General features: G+C 38.8%; 1 protein-coding gene across 1 annotated transcript in view; it reads right to left on the bottom strand.

Annotated features, from left to right (window-relative positions):
* Positions 1-793: 793 nt before the first annotated feature.
* The window catches only part of gabra1 (gamma-aminobutyric acid type A receptor subunit alpha1), a 31,905-nt gene continuing 8,499 nt past the window's right edge, over positions 794-24,199 (bottom strand). Inside the window, exons 4-9 of the mRNA XM_061804344.1 lie at positions 22,118-22,338; positions 20,449-20,531; positions 17,927-18,070; positions 16,424-16,576; positions 5,555-5,757; positions 794-4,860 (exon numbers count right to left, since the gene is read on the bottom strand). Of these exons, the coding sequence (XP_061660328.1) occupies positions 4,540-4,860; positions 5,555-5,757; positions 16,424-16,576; positions 17,927-18,070; positions 20,449-20,531; positions 22,118-22,338 (1,125 nt within the window). The 3' untranslated portion in view covers positions 794-4,539. The remainder of the gene's footprint in view (positions 4,861-5,554; positions 5,758-16,423; positions 16,577-17,926; positions 18,071-20,448; positions 20,532-22,117; positions 22,339-24,199) is intronic.

Below are 24,199 nucleotides of genomic sequence, written 5' to 3'. Positions count from 1 at the left end.
CTTTTTATTGCATGACCCTAGAGAAAAAGTGCAATTGACAACGGAAGCCATTTTTGCTTCAAGCACTGACAAATCCAAAGCACAATCAAAAGATGTAATCTGCTCTTTTTCTTTGATGTCACCCTGTATAGCCATGGTTTCATAAAAAAAAGTTAATGTTTGCACAGCTGATATATATATATATATTATATATATATATAATATATATATATATATATATATATATAAAAAACCTAAGCTCCTTATTTATTTTTTTCAAAATTTTTTCCTTCTATAATAGCTTGTAAATCTGAAACACAATGGAGACAAGGTCGATGATCGGTGGTTCAAAGCTGTCCTTGCATAGCACGAAGCCGACTACGTACATGTAATATTATTGTTCATCTAAATGTGCAAAATGCATAACAATAGGTTGAAAAAACAAACAATATTCATCCTTTTCGCTAAGAGCTTCAGTAATAGAATCAAATACTGTACGCATCATGTATTTTACATATGTATATATATTTATATATATATATATAAAGAAGTTTCTTCATGATAATCAACATACATACAATTTATTTATACCTCTGTATACAACTCTTCACCCTGAACTTTATACTTCCATCACGTCTCTGCTTGCAAGTGGCCTATAAAGGATCATGATCATGCAAATCATAACGTAAACAAATATTTTGACTTTCTTTTTGTGTTGACAGGGGGAAAAAACATATACATAAATATATCTCACATTTATATTTGTATTAACATTTTTAAAATAAATTAATACAAACGATTAATTTGATGAACAAACCAATAAATAAATAAATAGTGTGGTCAAAAATTTAATGCAATACTGTAAAATAAAAATGCAGAACGAAATCAAGTAAAACTACAATTCAAAAAATAAAATGGAAATCACATATTAATTACATCAAATTAGAAATGGGTGAAAATATTTATAGCCTAGAGGAGGTGACAAATTGTTTTCATCTCAATGTGGACACACCCCAAAAGCAAACAAAACAACTTTGTTTAAAAAAAAAAAAAAAAATTGCACCATACAAATGAAAACAGGAATTGAAGTAAAGCTACGCTGGCAATCATCCCTTCACTAAGTTTCAAGTTCAGGTCCTAAGAAAAGCCCTTGCTAAGTAATATTGCTACATTAACAGAATTTAAACTGGGCAGTTCCGAAACCTTGATGAGCCGCCGCCAAGTAATAGTTTTATATTTGTAAACACAATAACAACGACAAAAATCAAGCGCAAGCAAAAAAAAAAAAAAAAGCAAGAAGCAAAACAAAAAAAAAAAAGCTTTTCCATCATCTTTCTATTTTATTTTGGTTTTTTTTCCCAGACGAGGGGCTGACATCATGCTACAAAAATATATTCATTTCAACACTATCATAGAATGACTTGGCAACTCCTCTGTGCCGACGTGAGCTAACGTAAAATTCCGACGCCACATCATCTCAATGTCTTCTTTTGCCTCTCTCACTATGTCTCTCTCGTGCTCTTGTTCTCTGTTGCTTACCCATAGAGCAACAACAAATCTAAGTCTAAAAGGGCATGATATACTGAAGGCAGTGTAGCTGGTACTTTCTGAGTGTTTACAATTTTCAGCTCAAAACACAAAAACGGAAAAGAAAAAAAACTCCCCAAAAACAAACAAACAACTAACAAGAAACATGCATAACATTTTTAGATTCACAGTGGGTCACCAAATGCAAGACACGCCCTCAATTAGCAAAGCCTTCATCACAGTTCCGACTCTTGAAATATGAAAAAGGCACTTCTCCTCCATAATATGTGCCTCATCCCTCATTCAAATTATGCCAACTTGACTTTGCATCAAACAGCATTTTTGATAAACAAGCCCCTCCCCTGCCACTTTATAACAACCAAGAAGGAAAATAATCATTGGATGTAAACGAAAGAGGTTTCAAAACAATTCAATACATTCTTGCTCATCACTTTTTACACCATTTTTACATCTGTCTAAATCAAAATGAAAAGTGACATTTCTACTCAAACATGGCAATAAAAAAAAAGAATTGTCCCAATAGCACAAGAAACACCATCATGTATGTGTCATGAATGTGAAATGACTCCTCTGTGTATTATTTGAACATACCCTTTAGTTACTACAACATAATATTGACATCTGTACCATTAGAGAATGTTTACAAAAACAGAAAGGAAAATAAATTTCAAAACGGAGAGTTTTTTTTAATACATATTTTTGGGGGCGAAAGGAACGGTGTGTCCACTGAGATGTGTTTTATTGCTTTTGCAAAAACCCCAGCCTTTTTTGAAGAACAGCGAATGGAAGTCTTTTGGGTAGAGAAATGAAAGCCTTTCATTAATGGTGATTGTTGTTGTATATTCTTTGAAGGATTCCCTGCCCATGCATATGCATGCATGCTATTTATCATGTCTGTGTTTAAAAAAAAAAAAAGAAAAATAAGATACAAGCAGGGTTGGATTTGTGTTCAAACCAATGGAAGCTAAGGGGCTCGAGCTTTTAAAGTAATAAAAATCTTACATTTTTGTGCCAATACGAATAGCCGTTATTACCATCAGTACTCAAATAAGATAATGCATTCTTTAATAGTACAATGGATGCAATTGGCTGACCTGACTGAACAGTGGTGAAAGGCTTTTAAGCTCTTCTAACCAATGTCCGTGTAGCCACGTGACACAGCAGAAGCAACAAAATAATTGCCAAACAATTCCAGCCAAATCCAAAATGCTCCATGCCCTGGCCAAATTTTGACTTCATATGCAATGTTAAATAGAAATGACGCAAGCAAGATGATATGTCATTCTTTGTATTTTGGACAAAAGGTTTCATGTCCCAAAATGATTCACAGCCTCTAGATATAGTATTATAAATGTACTACCAGAATCCTTCAAAATGGTGCCAAAGACTGTGTTTCTTAAAAACTGACTGATCAAATTCGGGATAAGAGAAAAGTTTAAAAAAAAAATGTTGAACCTACTTTACGCATCCATCAACAAAATGACGTCATAATTTTGTTCTTGCTCGTGTTGGATTCACTAAATGATTCAGATTGCTTCAACATTTTAGCTGAATCTTGATCATTTTGGTCTCAATGATAGTCTGCTCTTCAAGATATTCTCACCGATAGTTTGTGTATGTAAAGTAAAACCATTTTTTGACACTGTTGGGGATTTTGGCACAAACCACAGAAATATAATATTTTGGCAATATTCTTTAACATGATTCAAACCAATTAAAAGCATGTATCTCCAAATGTTCACATTGTCATTCAAGTAAAAAGAGTACAAGTTGGGCGGGATACATGCTTTTCACTGGACAGCATCGATGTAAATAACCTATTTTTCTCAAATAGTGGATGTCTTTTCCATAGACAGGCGCCGCAGTAAGTAAAAAAAAAAATGGACACTTTAAAAAGTTAACTGCTGAGCTCGATTGGACTCTGTTGCTATCCAAAACAGCAGCACCTACCGATTCACATAAACAGTCTGTGGGATTAATTAAATTCTGATGTCTGTCGGTCCCTAGAGTGGAATTAAAGATGATTCTACACTATGTGGAGAATTTTTTTTTTTTTTTTTTTTTTTTTTAACATTTATTGTTCCTGTAGACTGATGTGTGCTCGCTCCACAATGTTGTCTGTGTGTCAAAGGTTTCACAGGGTCTTGGAGCCTGAGTTTCTCAGCATTTCTCCACCATAACAGTCCATTTAATTTCTAACTCCACTTTGACTTTACATGAACTTACATTTTGTAATATCAACAGACATCTACACCATCTGCAGTTAAGTGGATAAGCCTCAGACACTATTTGAAGAAATACGGTTATATTACAATAATCATACTGTAATAGAACAAAAGTCATGAGAAACAGACTTGACTTTAGGGGTGAGACAGCACAATTTGCATTATGTATGTCATTTTGTCCTTAGCAAAGCCCATGTTACTTAGATGAATATTTTCTGCAATATTGCAGATATATTGGGAAGTTAGTTACAGGTTGGTCGCAGTCTGCGCAACAGATGCAATAAATTGTTTGACTGTCTCCCTCTTCGAAACCACATTTGTTCGATGTATTTATCCCTACTCAAATGGTAATAACTCTAGAAACTCTCGCTGCAAAGATTATAACTGGAACCCTGCAAAATGGGAAAATATACAATGTACAAAGAAAAAAAAAAGCCCAAGACAAGACTGGGCTATGTGTACTTGTAGAATAGCATTCTCCTCTTGGCTATATATTTATGGTAGCATTTTCTCAAAAGGATCATCCCACAGCTGAACAACAACCCTTTAAAATTCAGTATCTCTTGCTCTTTTGTTTTTTTTTCTTGTTATATTTTTTGTTCTCTGTTTTGTTTTCTCCAAATCTTCAAAATGTATATAAACAGAAGCAATGCAACGACTGGGAATTCAAACCAGTATGGACATCATGTTTGTCTGAAAATAAACACATTTTCTTTTCTTTATCTTTGAGGAATACCAAAGAAAATGAAAGTTATATAGGTCAAATTGAAAAGGAGTGAATAATGGATTAGTGTGGATTCATCCCCTGCAGTTTGGGCTTCTTATTCAAGTAGGTGGCCCAGTAGACCAGGTTAAAGGTTCCAAAGAGCAGAGGGAAGGCTATTCTGGCAATCCTGTCGATCTTGCTCACGCTGTTAAAGGTCTTCTTGGCCTCTGGGGGTTTGGGCTTTGGCTCCTCTTTGGGCTCAGTTGGTGGTGGAGGAGCGCTTTTGGCAATGGTGGCCAATCCAGGGTCCCTGGCAATGTTGGGAGCGAAGGCTGTAGCAGTGGCGGCCGGATATGCTGTTGTGTTGTTCTTTTTGAGCATGGACTCCTTCTTCTTCTTTTGCTGATTTGGTTTGACGAGCAAAGAAGAACAAAGAGAGGATCAGTGTGCAGCATGATGGAATATTTTGTATTGTTGTATTTTGCCTCAAAGCACTATATTCGGTTTTACATTCAAACATTTGTGGATATCACACATTTCCTTAGTAATTTGTCATTGTTGCAAAGTCCATTTGAGTAAATAACAAAACATGAGAAAAAGCTGTGTGTAAATTACTCTAACATGAAGATGAATAATAATTATGTCATCAGCCACCTAATGATTCATACAAATCAATAAGGCTAAAAAGAAAAAAAAATGTTCTCAAAAGCAGTGTTGCGGCGCTAAACACCACACACAGACAAGTGGAGCACAAAGCACGAGATGAACACTAAACTATTAATGTTTATGTCATGTTACACAAATTGAATTTTCTATAAGATGACAACTAAAAGCTTCGCTGCCTGCTGCTGCCCCCACAGCAGTTAAGTGATGACTGCCCCCATGTGCAACAAATGAAGAAGTCTGATGGGTCCTTTCTCTGCTGGACTCATACATATAACACCATTCTGAAAACCAATCTAAGTCCAGGTGACAAATATTACTATAGAAATGAGGATAACTTGTGATGCCAGACGCCATATCATTACCTTTCAGACTATCACTGTGATTCAATCAGCTGAGGTTCTGCTTGGAATGAAAGTAACATCTCAAATACCTTCTCGGGCACCACGCTTTTTCCGTCCCAGGCGTAACCCCTCTTGGTGAAGTAGTTGACCGTAGCGAACTCAATGAGAGCCGAGAAGACAAAAGCGTAGCACACGGCGATGAACCAATCCATAGCGGTGGCGTAGGCCACTTTGGGGAGGGAGTTCCTGGCACTGATACTGAGGGTGGTCATGGTCAGGACAGTGGTCACTCCTGCAGGACCATAACACAAACAATAATGAATGCAATATCTGGTCTATGCAATATACTGAAAGTCATATTATTGGACAAAATGTGGAAAGTTTGGAAAAAGGTGTAAAGTAAATTCTTTTTTTTCTCTTTTTTTTTTATCAAATCCAACCCAGGCCTCTCTCATCTCTGGATATACCTCACATATGTAGTCCATCTGGAAGCTCGGATGGTGCTCCTTTGAAATATACGTCATCATAAGGCGAGAAACATCACAATTGTTCGACAGAACAGACAGCTCCGTTAGTCAGAAATAACCTGTGCGAAAAATGGTTTCAAGGTTGAATTGATGTCCCTTTCCTTAGCAAACAACCTTGTTTCACGTTACTCGTAAAAAGACCAGGTGCGTGTCAAAGTTCTCATTGCGCCAGTAGCTAGCAGCTATCTAAGAAAATAAAGCCCCATGTCTTGAAAGTCCAAAGACCCTGAATTTGTAACCATCTTTTTGTGGAAAATTCTGTCTCAAAAGTCACACGAAATCTAAAAGTTATCATTCCCATCACGCACTGTGTTGAAAGGCAAAAGCCCTGCTCTATTTTGACACACAAATTAGGAATAAAATGTATGTTTGTAAAGTTATAAAAAACTTCAGATTTCAAGTCGCTTCATTGCACTATGCCAAAGTATTGCCCGTCGGAAGAAAAGCATTTCTTGATATTATATATAGATATAGAACAATCGAATGAAAATAAGGAGGCATGGTGATGACTGCGCATGCCATTTTTGTGCCACACGGGTGACATATTTTTGCTATTCGTGCTACTTGTAATGTCAAAGTGTCACGGTTGTGTTGAACAAAAGGAAGCAATTTGAGTGAACAAGATCAAAATACGCGTTTGAAAGTTCTGGTTAACGCATGCAATTTTTTTTTTCTACTAGAGTACTATTTCAAGCGGGTTTGCTGTACATGTGTATTAATCTATCAGAGCAGCACTGCAGTTGTGTATCTTGCTCTTTTAATAGACTTGCAAAGGTAGCCCTCTCCCCAGATGCAGCCACACCATGCGGTTGTCCTCGCGCATGCTGCGGCTGATAAATAGCATGCAAGCAAAATAAGCTGGCGGAAGGACATCCTGCATACCAATGCAAAACACACCAGGAGAAATATAAGACAGAATGCAAAAGCTGTGAAATATAATGGCTGCTGCGTGTTTCCAACGCTGCCCTATCAGTAACTGACTACAGAGAATCAAAGTAACAAGGTCCCAGCAGTTAGTCAAGCTTCCATACAGAACTGCAGATGTTTACACATCAAATAACGTGAGCCTCAACTGAACACCATCTAGCAAATGGATGGCTTGGGCAGGGGGAAATATGAAACATGACATACAACCATGCACGTTGTGTGTGCACACACTAGCTACTGTACATGGGACGCACACAAAGACACTGGCGTACGTTCCTCAGTCGCACCAAAAAGAGTTAACCCATTTATTCTGGTGCTCAACACGTAATACGTATTTTGAGGATCTTTTAATAAAGCTCTATTAAGATTTTTTTTTTTAACAGAAAAGCCCGTCTTTTCACTAGTGTCCCTCCTTGCTCAGGTAAAGAATTAAAAAAAAAAGATGTCCGAAAAATGCAATCTTTTGAAATTGTATTACAGCTTTTAAGATTCCTTTCACTATTATGATTATGATGATGATGTTCATTATTGATATACACAGATAGCGCGCCTCCAAAAGTGTGTAAAATACAACTACTGCACATGCAAACAAACTAACAAATAAAAATGCTATAATTTTTTCAGATGATTTAAAGTATAAATGTTGGGACAGATTATGTTGTATATTGTGTATATATATATATATATATATTATATATATATATATATATATAATATATATATATATGTATATATATATATATATATATGTATGTATGTATGTATGCGCCGGTATGGTGGACTATCTCACAGTTCTGAGGTCCTGGGTTCAATCCCGGACCCGCCTGTGTGGAGTTTGCATGTTCTCCCCGTGCGTGCGTGGGTTTTCTCCGGCTCCTCCTGTTTCCTCCCACATCCCAAAAACATGCAACATTAATTGGACACTCTAAATGTCCCCTAGGTGTGATTGTGAGTGTGGCTGTTTGTCTTCATGTGCCCTGCGATTGGCTGGCAATCAATTCAGGGTACCCTGCCTCTTGACAACTGGGATAGGCTCTGGCACTCTCCGCGACCCTCGTGAGGATAAGCGGCAAAGAAAATGGATTGATGGAGATATATATATATATAATATATATATATATATATATATATATATATATATACATATTTTGTATAAGATTCACGATTTACGATACGATACAGATTTATTTACAGACAAGACAAAAATATGTCCACATTTTGCTTAATTTTCAGGCGTATGGCAGGCTAACATTAGCCGATACCTGCCTCCATATACTAATGTAGTGGCGTTTGCATTAATTGCTTTTGGTTTTAGTTGGAACTAGAACTGGAACTTGCTCATACCTTACCTTACCTTAATTGCCATTTAAATCACCTGAAGAGGCATATAAAATGCACATTTACAATTTAAATAACCTGTTCATTAGTATCAGGCTACAGTGGCTTCATTGCAACAAAACACCAGGACCCAAACGTTTGTGTAGACACAATGATCAGTTTGATGTGCAGTATATTTTTTTGAAAGCATTCCGGGAGGTTTCGTCTCCCTCACTTCTGACGACACAAACGGGAAGCGGATGAATCACGCTCTCCACTGCCTCCTGTCCTCGTTTTCATATGCTTTTGGCTTTGCTTGTGACATAAAGTATAAAGTATGGTCATGATATTCTCATTCTCTCAATCTGAGTGAAATAAATAATTCGTCTCTTGACCAGAACCAAACAGGACCCTTCTGATGGATTTACGGCATTTGCATAGCTGGTCCGTGGGTGCGTGGTCATGCATTTCTCACATTCATTATGAATCAAAAGAGAATAAGTAGGTTATGTATTTATTGATTGAAGTTTCTGTGATCTTTATTGCACACTTGGTCATCTTTTACTTCAAAGACAGTCATTTCTCAGGCATAAATTGCGCTTTGGTGTGATTGTGTGTGTGTGTGTGTGTGTGAATGGTTGTTGGTTTCTGTGTGCCCTGCAATTGGCTGGTAACCAGTTTAGGGTGTACCCCGTCTCCTGGCCAATGACAGCTGGGAAAGGCTCCAGCGCTCCTGCGACCCCTGTGAGGATAAGCGGTCAAGAAAATGAATGGCTATATAATTTAAAAGTGGGTCGTCCAAGTCAGTCCAAGTCAAATAAAAACTTATGAGATGAAAATTCCCGACTCAGCACTCTGCTGCTTTTGCTCTGCATCCTCAGGGCCTTCAGTCATGTGGGACTGAACAATTATTTCCCAGTTTTCCATTCTAATTATCATTAGGGTTGTTGTAGTCTAACAAAGGCCATTGCCGAACAAGGGAAACATCCCATTATTTGTTTGGATGTTTGACAACCTCAACGTTAATTATTCTTTAAACAATACAGTTTATCAGTTTGAAAATGACGTCTTCTCTTTGTTGTGTATTAAATATAGGTTGAACATGATTTGCAAATCATTGTATTGTGTTTTTATTTTTTTTAACACAATGTCTCAACCTCATTGGAATTATGTTTGTATTTATGAGTAGGTTAAATCCCTTAATCCATTCGAGATCCCTTAATATATTTAGCTGTTGCATCCACAACTTGAAAGGCTCCATATTAGCAAGGGACATTTGACTATATTTTCTGGATTGCTCTTGGGGGAAATGAATACATTTGAAAATAATGCTACAAACATAGATATTGAAAGGGATGGGAGAGTGTCTCTCTGAATATGTCATGATTAATGTTTGTGTGAACTTTTGCACTGCTTTTGATTAGATTTTGTTTGGTTTCATTTTTTGTCTTGTTTTCCAATGTCACGCGTGTATGTCTTGTCTGCTCGTTTGAGTAACATAAGGCAGAAAACCAATCAGCTCCCTCCCGCCACTCGCGTCTTGTCTAGGTGTGCGTGGTTGTCTTAGTTTAGTTCCCTGGTTTCTTTCAACCAGTGTCAATTCATTGTTGCAGTTGCCATCATAAAGCATGCAGACATTATTTTTTCATTCTGATTGTAAAACTTTATTTTGAATATCTCAGCTCAACTCTTTACATGTGACGTGATCTATTCTGATCTGGCTTTTTCACGTACCGTTACAGTACAGCACAATTGTTTCATCACAGATTTATCAAGCTGGAGGTCAGCCGTCTATTCAGTGCAGTAGTTGGGGTTGTTTTTACACTTAATAAAGCAACAGATTCGTTAAAAACAAGTGACAAGTACTTAAGAACAAGATCTCCATCTCTATCTGAATAAAAATGAACGATTTAACCTGTTCTTTCAGACTGAGGTGTTCACTCTGTATTCAGATGTAGTGCTTATTTCTAAACCGTTTCCAACATGAAGATAAAGCAGAAAATAAGGCTCCATATAAGCCTGGCTACTCTTCACGTAGTTTTATCCACGTCACATTTCCCATAGAGGTGAGCGTTTACTTTTCACCTTGTTTTGTTCGATTGAATTTAGGTTTTGGGGGTGACTTGTTAATAACTTTGGATATTCCATATGAGTAGATCTGTTTTTTTTTTCCCCCATATTACAGCTGCTCCTTTCCCTCGCTTCTCCAGCTTCCCTGCATTTGAATTGAATTCTTTATTTTGAACATGAAAACGTGATCAAGTTCTATAGAATGAACCCTTGGGCTAGCCTCTCGGTAATATTTCACGACTGCTAAAAAACAAAGTACAAACACATATTGTACTTGGACTACAGGTGCAATGTGAGTGAAAGCACCAGCTTGTTTTGTCACTACGTATTTCTTAAGACTCACTGTGGTGCCAGAGCTCATGAAGAGAGAGGGCCAAAGCATTTTCCGCTGGCGCGCATCCAGTGCTAAGCTCCTGTGCCAGCAATCATGTGTGTTAATGGCCTTGCCAGGTACAACACAGCGCCACCTCTCAGCCATTGTTTCCGCACACATTAAATAGATGGATGGATAATGTGTTTAAAGTTGGACATGAGTGGACTTGGAGATGAATGCAGGTGGATGAGGGCCTGCTGTGCATGTATATTAGGAAGTGTGTGGAGGCGAATCGGAGGCAGGTGAATGCATCAGTCGGTGTCCACAAAATGTTGTCAATTGCACAGTAAATCATTTCATATTGTGGGGGAGGATGCAGGCAGAACCCCTGGGTATTACACAAGTCTTCATAAAAAAGGCAATCGTATATATCTGACTGTTTCACTAGTTATGTTGTCATGGAAACAAGTAGTCCTCATTCTCTCCGGTAAGCAAGTGTCACTTTTGTCTTTTATATTTTGAGCAGTTTACATGTGTGTGTCCAGTTTACATTTGTGTTGGTTATATCAATGATGTAGTGGTGTGAAAAGTCAAAGACATCCCAGACTTCCCGATTGTCATTGTTCTTCTTAGTTTAATTACAATGCTATGATGTCATGCTATTTATTAGCACCTTTAGCTATCTTTGTCCTGCACATACAATAAGCAGAAAAAAAATCCATGTAATATATTGAATTACACAAATTTAATTTCCTTTTCACAGTGTACCTGGTGATTAATTAAGATGCAATTAAAACAGTGGCTATCATTTATGGGTAAGCAGTGCTTGTATATGCATTGTGGCTATGTTTATAACAGTCGAGCCCGAGACTTCACTTCTTTTACTCATAACGAAGGTTTGTTCCAATACATTTAAGAATGTGCTGTAAAGAGCAGAATTCCAAACTAATATATGTAGGAGGACTTATAGAATTTTCACTCTATTCTCATCTTTTTCCTTTGATCTTCACACTAAACCTTGATTTATACGCTGTATATCTTTTACAAAGTTTGTTGGTATGTGTTTTTCTCCAAGGAGGGACGGGTTTCTATAAATACTGAAGACATGACACTCATCTCCATAAAGGTTTTTCCTAACACAACTCCAAACTGTTGGCACTATCCAGACAAGTGTGGTCATATTATCCAACTTGATCTTTATTAAAGCAAATTGTTGAATTATTTCTTTGATTAGTTCATGGACAGTGAGTTCTTGATGTCCTACAGATGTCAAAGCGCATCACTGAGACTGGGCAAGATGGTGAATTCAGGGTTTAAGGTGATAAATGACACTGTGAAAACAACCTTTTACTTTTTTTTTCTTTTTTTTTTTTTTTTACCGCTGCTACAGGCAAGGACAGCTTTGATAATGTGAAGGAAAAGAATCAAATGTAGGCACAGATAACGTTCAGGCTTTTAAACGGTTTCTGATACAACCTTGCTCATCTTGGGAAAGTTGAATTTCTTATCTAGGAGACTGCTTTCTATAAGATTTACAGACACCAAGTGAAGAAGCTGTAAATTTATAATAATAATCATGATAAATAAAAGGGTATGTACAAAAAAAAACATTGCTTTCATTGTCCTTTGCCATTGATGACCACCACATATGCAATATCCACAAACTTCTGGATTATGTATGTAAAAACTGTGTCCTGTATTCTGTACACAAACTCTGATGTAGTTCTTGAACACTGCATGATAATTACTGATCTAACTGATACCCCTCCCCCGGTTTAGTTTGCACTTGATTGTGTACCCTTGAAATGACTGCGTGCAGTTAATCCCCATCCACTGGATTGCAGCCATACAGAACAAATCTCTGTGGAGGAGAGTGGACCTTCAGAGAAAAATGGCTGCGCTCACTGCTGCTCTCTGCCTGGCTGGTTGTGGGCAAACATTTGCCACTGACAGTGATTTGACTGAGTGTGTCACCAATTAAACATGACAACCAAAATGTGGGATGAGGTCAAAAGAACAGTGAGAAGTAGGACACTTCACCACTCGCTTGCGGAGGAGTCCTTTTTTTTTTTTTTGTTACTAAACTAAAGGTCTCCAAGGGATGAGTATATTTACAGTTCTAGTGAGAGTCAAACAAAAATGTTGCTAACAAAAATGGTTATTTTAAAAATCACTGTAATTGGTGTTTAATTGCTTATCTATCACATAATGTGACAGAAATGTTTTATCAATGGACAAACAGGACAACATCATCTTTGATAATAAAAATTGGGGTACCATAAGCAAACACTTCTAATTGTTTAATAGATTACTTTTCAGACCAACCCTTTAAATGTGGTAGTTATTTTTTTAGCAATCGTTCTAATAAACCAACAAAAACGCATTGATCCAAGCGGGAGATTTTTGGTGTTTTCTTGCTCATGCAGTTTCTCATCATTGTTTATCGCTGCCATGGAAGGTGGTGTTTCTGATCAATAACTGACAATATCAACTTTGATAATACTTTACAACATGTCCAGGATGGACAGGTTGAACATACTGCTCCATAGATCATACTGTGCCCAAGTGCATCACTTCCAACAGTGTAGAACCCACAAAGCGCTAACTCTATAGGTGACTGTGAGCTTCGAATGGATTCAGACTGCAGATCTATAATAGTCTATTGTAGCTCACGGTACAAACACACTTTGTCATTTTTATTATACGGTAATTTGGCAGAGTTTCGCCTCCCTCCTGATTTCCACCATAAAATTGGGCGATGGGCATTAGTGGTGGTTGAAACAGTGGAATTGTTTATTAGATACAACTACATTGCATGTATGTGCGTGCAATCATGCTTGAGTGCTGTACACAAGTGCGAATTTATTTTTTTTCTATTGAAATCCACTTTCATGTGACTCATATCCAATATCTCTGTTTCTTCAATCAACCAAATGATATCACCTGACATGATCATATCTACACGTATTGAATTGATTTTTTTTTTTTTTTCCCCTGGTTACAGTACTATGATGCAAATCTGAACATAATGAAGTTTTTTTTTTTTGGAATGAAACATTTTGCGTCAATCAAATCTTTATCAGCACAGCGATACAGTAAATAAGATCACGTTTCCTACAGTTGTTGTTGGAAGTTGCCTTAGGCTTGATTTAGTTGGCCCATGCTCTCTCTCGTCACATCACATGATTTCAATCATGTTTTCTCCTCTGCATTTGCCCACGTTAACGAGGCTTTATGCATCTGCGTTGAAAACATCTGACCACAAAATGCAAATTAAGCTTAACAGAGGTGATCAGTTTGATATATTGTGTAAAAAAAATGGGAGACAGTCGTTTGAAAAACAATGTTGTGTGCCTAAGCGAGTAATACGTAATTTTGCTCTATGTATTTTTTTGGGGGGGGGGTGTGTGGCCATTCAGATGACATTCAGATGACTTATGTTTGACAAGAGAAAGCCCACATTCGTTTTTAGAAGTCGCTATCTGAAGGAAGTGAATGTTCTAAGCGCACACATCAGTGAAGGACATAAAACGTAATGCTTTGGAAATCTTAATCAATAGCCAAATGCATGTGAGCATGAGTGTAGCTCGCATTCAATTCATGTTTCAATCACTTTCATCTTTAATCCGAGAGAACCGGGTGCCTAGTTTTGCGCTGCTTGGCCATAAATAAGAAGAGAGGATGACATTAAAACCGGGACTACCAGGAGGTATTGTGTTTCCCTACATGTCTAACACAGCTTTTCTTTTTATAGTTTCAATTATTAATGCACACAGGCAGGCAAATTACACAAATTTAAATTAAAAATACAATAGCAGAGCACCTCTAATTGGTTTGCAAGGTTTAATTATTGTATGCAAAATGTTAAGGAAGGAGCTAAAAAAAATAAAACAAATAACTCTGCCAAGTCAACTTTAAAAATAAGTGACACTCCAGCTGGACACCCCCCAAAAAAAACAAACAAAAAAAAACAAATAGAAAACAAAAACAAAAAACCTCACCAGAACCAATATTTCACACTGACATTTATTACAGAAGGAAGCAGTGTTGGGCCACTGACAGACTTCGCCAAAAATGACAGAGGAGCGACTATAAGTGATTTTTAAGACACTATTATATGTGTAATGTCCATCCATCCATTTTCAGAAGCGCTTATCCTTCATTTGGATCACAGGTGAGTTGGAACCTATCCCAGCTATCTTTGGGCAAGAGGTGGGGTACACCCTGAACTGGCTGAATGGTCGTTAATATTTATTTTTAATGGTCATCTCTGGCGCGCTACTGCTAATTCCGAATGTTGAACATTTAGCAAAGGCTGATTTTGTCTCAAATTCTGGACAGAGTTCTTGCCATATACTGGAGCCAAATGTAGTTTAAGGATGGAAATCCAGCATTATATGAAATTAAAATGAATGTTACAAGTAAAGGGGGTGGTGCAGTTGATCGAGTATTAATACAATGTCTATAGGATAAAAAAGATTTGATCTTGACATCCTGGTTAAGAATGTGTTTGAATGCACCCTGCATTGATAGGGTTATTAGAATAACTAATGCCCTGTGTTATGACCCTTAAAGAAAAAAGAAAATTCGTTACATGAGCCCTTGCCTGTAACATGCCCGATCTAAGTTAACGTCTTAGTTTACATTTTCACTCTAATTGAATTCTAATTATAAGCAAAATTGTCTTTTGAATGATTAATGTATTTCTTTCCTGTCTTCTTTCCGTATTATGCTCATTATACTTCCATCTCAGATGATGCATATTAATTACACGACTGACCTACCTCTCCTGCTGCGTTAATGTGTGTACAGATACATGTGTGTGCGCGCTGTGCTATGTCCATATGCTGCCTTACCCTCGTTGCTATTCCACGGTGCAAAAACCAGCAGTGATTGCATGCAGAACACACACCTGACCTAGATACATTGGATGTTCAAATCTAATCTGGGCCACCCTCACTCTCAACACAAGTGATGAGCGGCACAGGTAGCCGTGACTCCCTTTCACACGTTACACATAGCCAGACAAACCGAAATGTTGCAGCGCACGGCGTATTAAAAAGAAGAAAAAAAACATGAGAGTCGCAAAAGAGCTACAAAATCAGATGCTTGTGTAAATGTTTCAGTGAAAGTGGGCCAAGGGAAACACTGGCAACTTTGAGGGAAAGGAAAAGAAAGGAAGGAAGAAAAAAAGAGAGGAAAAGGAGTGTCGTGTGAGGTAACTCAAGGACATTCCGCCTGCTGCTGTGCTACAGAGCATGCTGCAGACTAGCAAGCAAGAGCTTCCCTTTTGGCCAGTGTTATGTAAGAACCGAGTATGACAGACAGATACACACGTACAAACGCCTACACACACGCACACACTCAAGGAGGCACAAATACACATTCAAAGCTTAAACTCCACTGAGCTTTTTGCCTGAAATTTCAATGCAACCCCAACTGATGAAAGCTCTCTCGCCCTCATTGGTGCAGAATGGAGTCGAAAATCTTGTCGCATTGTGGCTTTAATATGCAATTCAAAGCTAGTAAGTTTAAAGATGTCACATATCCTCCAAGGGAATGGTTCGGGGACATGTGAGATATGCAGTGAATATGCAGAGAACATGCTGATTAGCTTCAGTGCTGGAAGTCAGATGACGACTAGTGATAGAAGTGTGTTGCCAGGCAACCATCAGCGACTCCAGGAAGTCACCACTCACCAGCCATTTCTGAGCACCTATTTCCCAGTAATGTCAACATGCAGAAATTCCTTCATTTGGTCCTCCACATGGATGAATGGACGTTGAAGGGGTCAGAGTACTCACCAAAGACAGTCCTGGCAGGGACAGACTCTCTGTTGAGCCAGAAAGACACCTGCGAGAGGATGACTGTCATGATGCAGGGCAAATATGTCTGGATCACAAAGTAGCCGATTTTCCTCTTCAGGTGGAAGTGGGTCGTCATCACCACGTACTCTCCTGCCGAATAGACATGAACATGTAAAGGACGATCTCATTGCCTTCTGCACATGAGCACATGGAGGACGTGTGACATTTCTCGTTGTGCAGCTGTTGCAGCGTTGTGCATTCAAATAATTTCTTCCTCTACAAACGTATGGCGTCTAAGGTAGTCAAATTTACACTGTGGTCGAGGCTTCCACCTGTGTTATGTTTCTTGTCCCTTGGAGAAAAAAACATCACATGATGTCTTCTTCAAATAGTAACTGAAAGGTAGTTGAAAGATACAAAATGTGACACGAGCCCCAAAAAAGGGGAAATCCGTAAAGCTTTGACTTTCAAACCTTCTATTTCAGGTATTTTGCCTTAGATTTAGTTTTAAAATGATATGGTTCTTGTTTTGAAAATCCACTTGCTTGTAAAATAATTCATTAACATAACCACATTTAAGTAAAAATTTAAATACTGTAGAAATGTGTTGTCATATCACCTACGATTAGCTACGTTTTTATGGGAAAAAAACATGATTTGTTTGCCGAAAGCATCCAAACATAGTACAAACAAAACATGAGAGTAACCACTGGCAGCCTCTGTCTCACCGGAGAGTCATGGGGGGGGGGGGGGGGGGGGGGGTTGGTGGTGGTCGGGGATTATGGAGGGGTCTCAATCACTCCAACCTATCCGGCATACAGGTCACCCATTTTGGCTGTGACTAATTTTTTCCAGTATCAAATGAACCAAAAAAGAAGTGGTGTAAAACGCAATGCAACGGCCATTAGGGAAATTCCAAATCTAGGACATGCCCTGTAATTTCTGGATAGTGACAAATGAATGGTTTTGAGAGTGACACAGCCATCAAATTGTTTCATTTTCAGTACCCCTTAAAACATTGTTTGAGCAGTGATGGCAAATAAGGAAGACAGATGTTCCCATGTCAGAGTATGGCAGTGAAAAATTGGTCACTTTTATCCATAATGTGCACATTTTCTCACATAACGTTCACACTGGCATTTCCATCAGCTGACAAGAAGATGAAAAGGTAAAAAACACAGTAAAAGTCAAATTTTTCTTATGTAAATGCTGACTACTTATTGTGTTGGTGTTTCTTTACCGTGCTATTTTTGTCATTTAAGATCAATGCCATACGAAGCTTCAGGCAAACCTAAAGGGACTGTCTTTCTGATGCAGGGGCAACTCTATACTGTTAAATATTTTTAATCTACTTTCCCTGTCATGTTAACAATGATTCAAAGCATGGGTTTGGATATGAGCTCAAGAGAACCGGGCTTACAAATGGTGTCAAATGATATCTTTCACCCTTGAACCACAATTAAATCAGAGATCACAAATTGTGTATGCAGCCTAACATACCTGTACTGGACTGCACCACTCCAGAATCCACACTCTGACCCATCAGATCATACTGGTTTAACCTTGAACCATCGTCTGCCACCACTACGGATTGGTCGGCACCTTTGGTCCACACATACACCACCTCTGCTTGGGTGTAAGCATCTAAGTGGGGACAAAAAAAACAAGCATGGAATTAGCATCTAAAATGTGTTGATTTTTTTTTTTTTTTTGATGTTATGTCACATAACTTCGTCATCCAACTTGAAAGGAACACAAACATACACCATCCCAACAGGACTGCGTGACCTTAAAAGAGCCAAGTCAGTGTTTTCTTGCCTCTGGCCAGGCAACCTGTCAAGACTGCAGTGTGGCTCGACCACTGCTGAGGAAAGGATGGTCCCGCTGCAGAGTGCAGCAGAAGGCAGAGAGCTAAACACTGAAATATTTAGGAAGTGGATTCAATTTAAAGAGGAGGTGGGGGTTGGTGGGTGTACGGGTGTCGACCGAGGACGGGTCCTCTCGCTCACGCTGCACAGCTATCTGACAAATGGCAGCAGGAAGCTTGCAGCCTTTCTCTCATTGGCTATTCTTGTCTCCAACCTCTATCATTCCAGTGCTTATGTTGTCTTCAAGCAGGATGCAAGTTGTAGGCCGATATTGCTGTCAGCAGTGAGCAGCTGGTGTGACACTCGGGAAATTTTTCAAAGAGCACTGCCTTGGATAAACACAGGTCCTCACATCACTTGCCTGCCAGTGTCTGGCAGGGACTTGCATGGACGGGCAAGGTCGAAGGAGACCAGAAGGTCCTTAGCCGACACTTCCTCTGGGAGTACATCTGCTAACGTCTTCTTGTCCCTTATTGCTCATGCTTCCAGTTGCGTGAGGTGTGAGTGTATGGGTAACATGAGATCATGATTCATCTATCCATTTTCTATACCCGTTATCCTGCTCAAGATCAAGGCACGAATTTGGAGTCTATCCCAGCTGATGTTCAAAGCGATTTCCAGTCAACTAGGTCATCCGGAAAACCTCAAAAGAAGGCACTTGGTCTTTTTCTTCTAAGATTTCATCTTTAATCCAAAAAGCTTCATCTGTTCTAAATTTGTAGAGAGTCCCTATATTCATAGCTTTTTTCAAAGGCAGTTTCCACAAATCTGGTGCTTCCGAGCTGCTAAAAACACCCGATACTTATCAGCCTGTGCCTTTTGCGAAGAGCGTGACTCTGACTGTGCTCCCTTTTAAAAAATGTCTTGCGATCAGATATGCACAGATATGTGACTTCTAGAATGCAAAAAGCTAGGAAAACCTTGGTTATGCTGCTGATACTATGTTCATAGCTGTGACAATGTCAGATTGGGAGAAAGCTGATTTTTGTGCTCTTTTGGTGCTCTTCACATGTCTGGTGACTTACCTGTCGTTACGCAAAACCGGTCACTCACCAGTCATCCCTTCCAGCACAGTACTCCCATGTGACCACCGCCCCAAGTGATACTCACACCAGATCCACAAATATGGGGACTCTCCACCAGAAATGTTGAACACTTCAACTTTAGTAGATATCCCAACTGACATTCTACGTTCTGAATAGGTGACCAGCTGCATGACTAGGCTATATGAACCACTACACTACGTTTGGCGCTTAGAACAGATGGTATTTTGACATTTTCCAATTTTCCATCCCCTACTCTGCTTAACTATCAGATGAGATCAGGCTTCTTTGAAGTTTTATGGCTATAAAACCATTGGAATACAGTTGTATGGTTACACACTTTTTAACACAACACTACTTTTTGACAACGATATCAACATTTCTCTCATATGTACTTTGATTCTGTGGAAACCCAAATCACTGACATTCTCCAAAAAAGTACATTTTATCAAAACACAATCCACAATATATATACATTTATTTTGTTTAAGATTCATACATTCTTATAAGGTAAATTATGTTACATGCAGAAAAAGTAAAATCTTTCATTGTTGGGATTTTAATATTTAGATACACCCTACAATTTCATTTGATAATCTTTGTTAAGACTCCTGCCCATCAAAAGGTTTGTGTGGAAATTGGACAAAGCATAACTTTCTTAGCATCACAGCCACATTTTTAGCTTATTTGGCCAATTCACCAGACCTTCACAATGTTTAGTAGAAATCAGATTAGCAAGGTTTTACATTATCATTATACACACAAACAATTTTCAATGAGAGCACAACTTTCCCTGTACAGAATCTGCGCCTTGATCTGAATTTTGATTAAAAGTTCTTCAACATTTCTTCCTTGGCGCGTGGTAACATTTTGACAAAGTTTTGCAGAAAAAGGTTTGAAAAGCCTGAATATCTCACTCTCTCTTGCTCTCTCTTGCCCCCCCCTCTCTCTCTGTTATGCTACTGTATACTTCAATGTACAAAGAGCCATCATCATTGGAAGAATTGAAGCGTGACAGTGCATCACTTTTTGTACATAACTCTACTAGATTTTCATCTAACAGGTCTGTTGTGTGTATGCTGATGTTGTGTAGCCTCCGCAGGGGACTTACAGCTGCCAAACTTGAGTGGGCAGGCATGGGCGTCCATTGGGAAGTCTTCAAGGTGCATGGGGCATTCTGCTCTCACAGTCAGCCTAAAGCCATCATGCAGACATGAACAGATGATTAAAAGAAACAGGAACACATTCTGCAAACATGTGGTGTAATCTTTTTGTTTATTTCCAGTCTATTGGAGGTAATCGCTGTCAAACTGCATCTCTGTCTTAGACCTCAGAAAGGTTCTTTTTTTTTCCCCCTGAGCTTTTCTTTTCTGACAGCTTTCAGAAAAACAGCACGTCAGGCCACCCGTGACACACTAATCTTCCATCCGTCCCCTCATCTCGCTCATCTGTGACAGCAACACGGCCTCCTCCTCCCCCTGCCAGTAAACATTCTAAATAAATGTCTCACAATCCTCGCCAAGTGCACCATGGACTATAATGCAATATGCTACTCCATACACTGTATGAACTTTCACCAACATTACAAAGAGAGATTGCATTCATATTGTCAAAACAGCACAATGCAAATAATCTTAATCATTTAGTCACTACCTATTCACTAAATCAAACTATAGTATACATCCATCTTTTTTTTTCCTTTTGTGCCAGTCCTCACTAGGATTTTGGTTGATCTTGAGCCTATCTAAGGTGACATTGGACATGAGGTCGGGTAAACCTGCTGACCAGCCAATGACATTGTAGCCTAACAAACATTCACACTCACATTCACACCTATGGACAATTTAGAAATTTCATTGAACAACAGAATTCCTAGAGGGCAGGTGCTTGGGTGGCTGGTTTTCACCCAATATCCAGAATCACCTGTGAATGGTTACTTTTCTTCTGTAAATGGAGGGGTGAATGAGCTGAGCCGACCTATAATCAGTGCAGAGGTGTGAGTAAGTCACTATGTGTGACGTTGCAAGTACATCTTCACCTTTAAGTTTGAAACAACTCCCTAATTACTGTGCCAAAAGTGAGTCACAAATACCTTTCCAGCAGGTTGAGTCAAGTCATGACTTGGTTTAACCAATCTGTATAGTGTAACAAATCAGACGTTTCTCTTCAATTAACAGACCATGCTTGTTTTTTTGACTCGGGAGGAAGATCGAGTTCTCACCGAGAACATGTAAACCTCAAATAGAAAGCCAAGATTCGAACCTCAAACCTAAGATCTATGAGGCAGATAATAACCACCACAACACCAAGCTGCCCTCAAAGAGGACTCATTACATTCAAATGAAAAAGTAGTAAAAAACCAATTTTGACCAAATGATGTTCTTTCTATTTAACATTTGGCCAAAAACATAATTCTGGTCTCGCCTAGAAGAAATGCGTAACTTGACGAAGACAGTGCCGCTATTAGTGAACGAACACCTCGCACGTATAAGTTATTGATTTAAAAAAAATAATATTGATTTAAATCACAGACATTTATTTCTTTGAACATTCCAATCATAAAAATGCAGATTGAGATCATGAAATAATAACTGTTTCTTAATTTACAGTTAGATGCAATGTTTAGGAATCACAAAGTGAACAACTCCACAGTAACCTTACTTATTTACATCTGTAACAAACGTTACCGGCAGATCCAGTATGAGCACTTGATTCAGTTTTTAAATGAAACACACATTTATTCTAGTTCTTTATCGCACAAGTAAAATTTGACAGCGTACCTCATGGTGTAGAGGAGGGTGCCTTCCTCAGTAATGCGCAGCAGTTTGTTGGGCATGGTCATGTTGTGCGCCACAGACTTCTTGCCATTATGGAAGAACGTGTCAGGCGTCCAGATCTTACTGGCCATCAGGTTGTTGAGACGCAGCACGGCCATAGGACCCTTGAACTTTAACCTCTCATCCTTCCAGCTCTGTCTGAAGAATACATCTATGGTGTATTCCTGCAATGGGGTAAATGGCCATAAGGTTGACACCAGTCCCTGTAGATTTCTACCTTCATGGAGTAGAAAGGAGTAGAGTCGTCTTTTTGTTCAGCATCTTTACCCTTTGACAAGCTCTCAGTTTGACTCTGACTTTCCTATGGCAGCCTCAGCCTACTTTCCCTGCTGGTAGCTGTCTCTTTGTGTTAATGGCTTTACAGTAACCAGGATGCATTGTGTGGAGGTGCATGGTTCTGTGCCTTGTGGGGTTTATAAGAGAATGACTGCCTTGCTGGAGTGTAGTCATTCATCTCTCTTTCACTGAAAAATGTTCTTTAGTTTCCCTTAATAACCATGATGTGTCCAGTAGAATACAGCCCGTGACAAATTAAGCATCATTCACCTTTTGGTTATTGGGTACATTGTTAGGTTGGACAATGATCACGAGAGAGCCAATTTTCCTAGCTATCCAAATTGGAGTTAACACAAAAAGGAAGTGCCACACAAGATTTTGAAGCATGCTTGTGACTTGTAGCTAAGAGCAGATTTTAATGATTCCATGTAACTGCACAGTAAAGTTGGCATGTGAAAATTACAGGGTAGCCCCTCTTCTAGCCACTCAGCCTCAGTAAGATAATTACTGAGAATTTGTGAGAGGGATTCAAGGTAATGGAGGAGGGAAACGTGAGGAAATGTCCCTCTGATGTTCCTTCTGGCTTGCATGTCAGCCTGCGCAATTAACAGGGACGATGTCAAAAGTAATACAATTGTCGGTGCTCTTAGCAGACACGTACAAAAGAAGCATTTGGATGAGGTTAATTGGTTTCCAGCACACGTGGAAACTCCTCATTTGGGTCCTGCGTATGCTGGAGCCTATTCTAGCAAAGTGCGACCGTAATACACCATGAACTGGTTGCCAGTCAATCACAGAGCACATATAAACAAACAACTATTCACACTAACATTCCTACCTACATACAATTCAGATTATTTGATTAACCTATCGTGCAGGTTTTTGGAGTGTGGGAGAAAACCAGAATACCCAGACAAAACAGACGCAGGCACAGTGACAACGTGCAAACATCAACACAGATGAGGCCCGGTTTGAGCTCATCACCATGGCTCCTATTTCTGAAATTGATTTACCATATGTTTCAAACTATAAGTAGTCAAATGTTATCTGAATTTGATAAGTGCTCTGCTTGATTGACTGTTGGGCCATTTCCCACTGAGAATGACGTGACACGGACACTGTGTATGTGGGCAGCGAGAAACCAATCAAACATTATGTAAAACGTACACTACTTACGTTGCCACCCTTAAACCAATCAGAAAACGTTCCGTAATACTCGTATATACAGTAGGGACGCTTACCTCCACTGCACCTCCGGTAGGTATACTACCGGTATGCTGTAGAACATTTGTTAAAAGACTCCCGAAAATTGCATCAGCGAAGAGACATGCTTAAATTTGCGAAATTGAAACTGCAAGCTATCACTTACACGGTTGTCAATGGTAATATAGCAGTAGTGAAATAATTCAACATCAATGAATATATGGTTCAGAAGTGGAGGAAGCAAGAAAATGAACTGCGCCAAAGTTAAGAAGACGAAACAGAGTTTCGATGCGGACAAAACAAGGTGGCCACAGTTAAAGGCTTGAACAATAGATTATTAAGCACAGAAGAGCTGGGACAAAGTCTCTGTAGTCACCATTTGACTAAAGGTAATAAGGATAGCACAAGGCATGAAGATGAAACACTTTCAAGGAGGTTTGGCTTTGTGCTTTCGTTTTATGAAAAAGTGTCATCTCTCTATCACTTCAAAGACTACTGTGGTTCAGCAAATCCTACTAACCTTAACCCTTCTAAAAAAAAAATAGA

Source organism: Syngnathoides biaculeatus, chromosome 18, assembly GCF_019802595.1.
Source record: "Syngnathoides biaculeatus isolate LvHL_M chromosome 18, ASM1980259v1, whole genome shotgun sequence".
Lineage (NCBI taxonomy): Eukaryota > Metazoa > Chordata > Actinopteri > Syngnathiformes > Syngnathidae > Syngnathoides > Syngnathoides biaculeatus.
The sequence above is the reverse complement of the archived record's forward strand: the minus strand, read 5'-3'. Positions and strand labels throughout refer to the sequence as shown.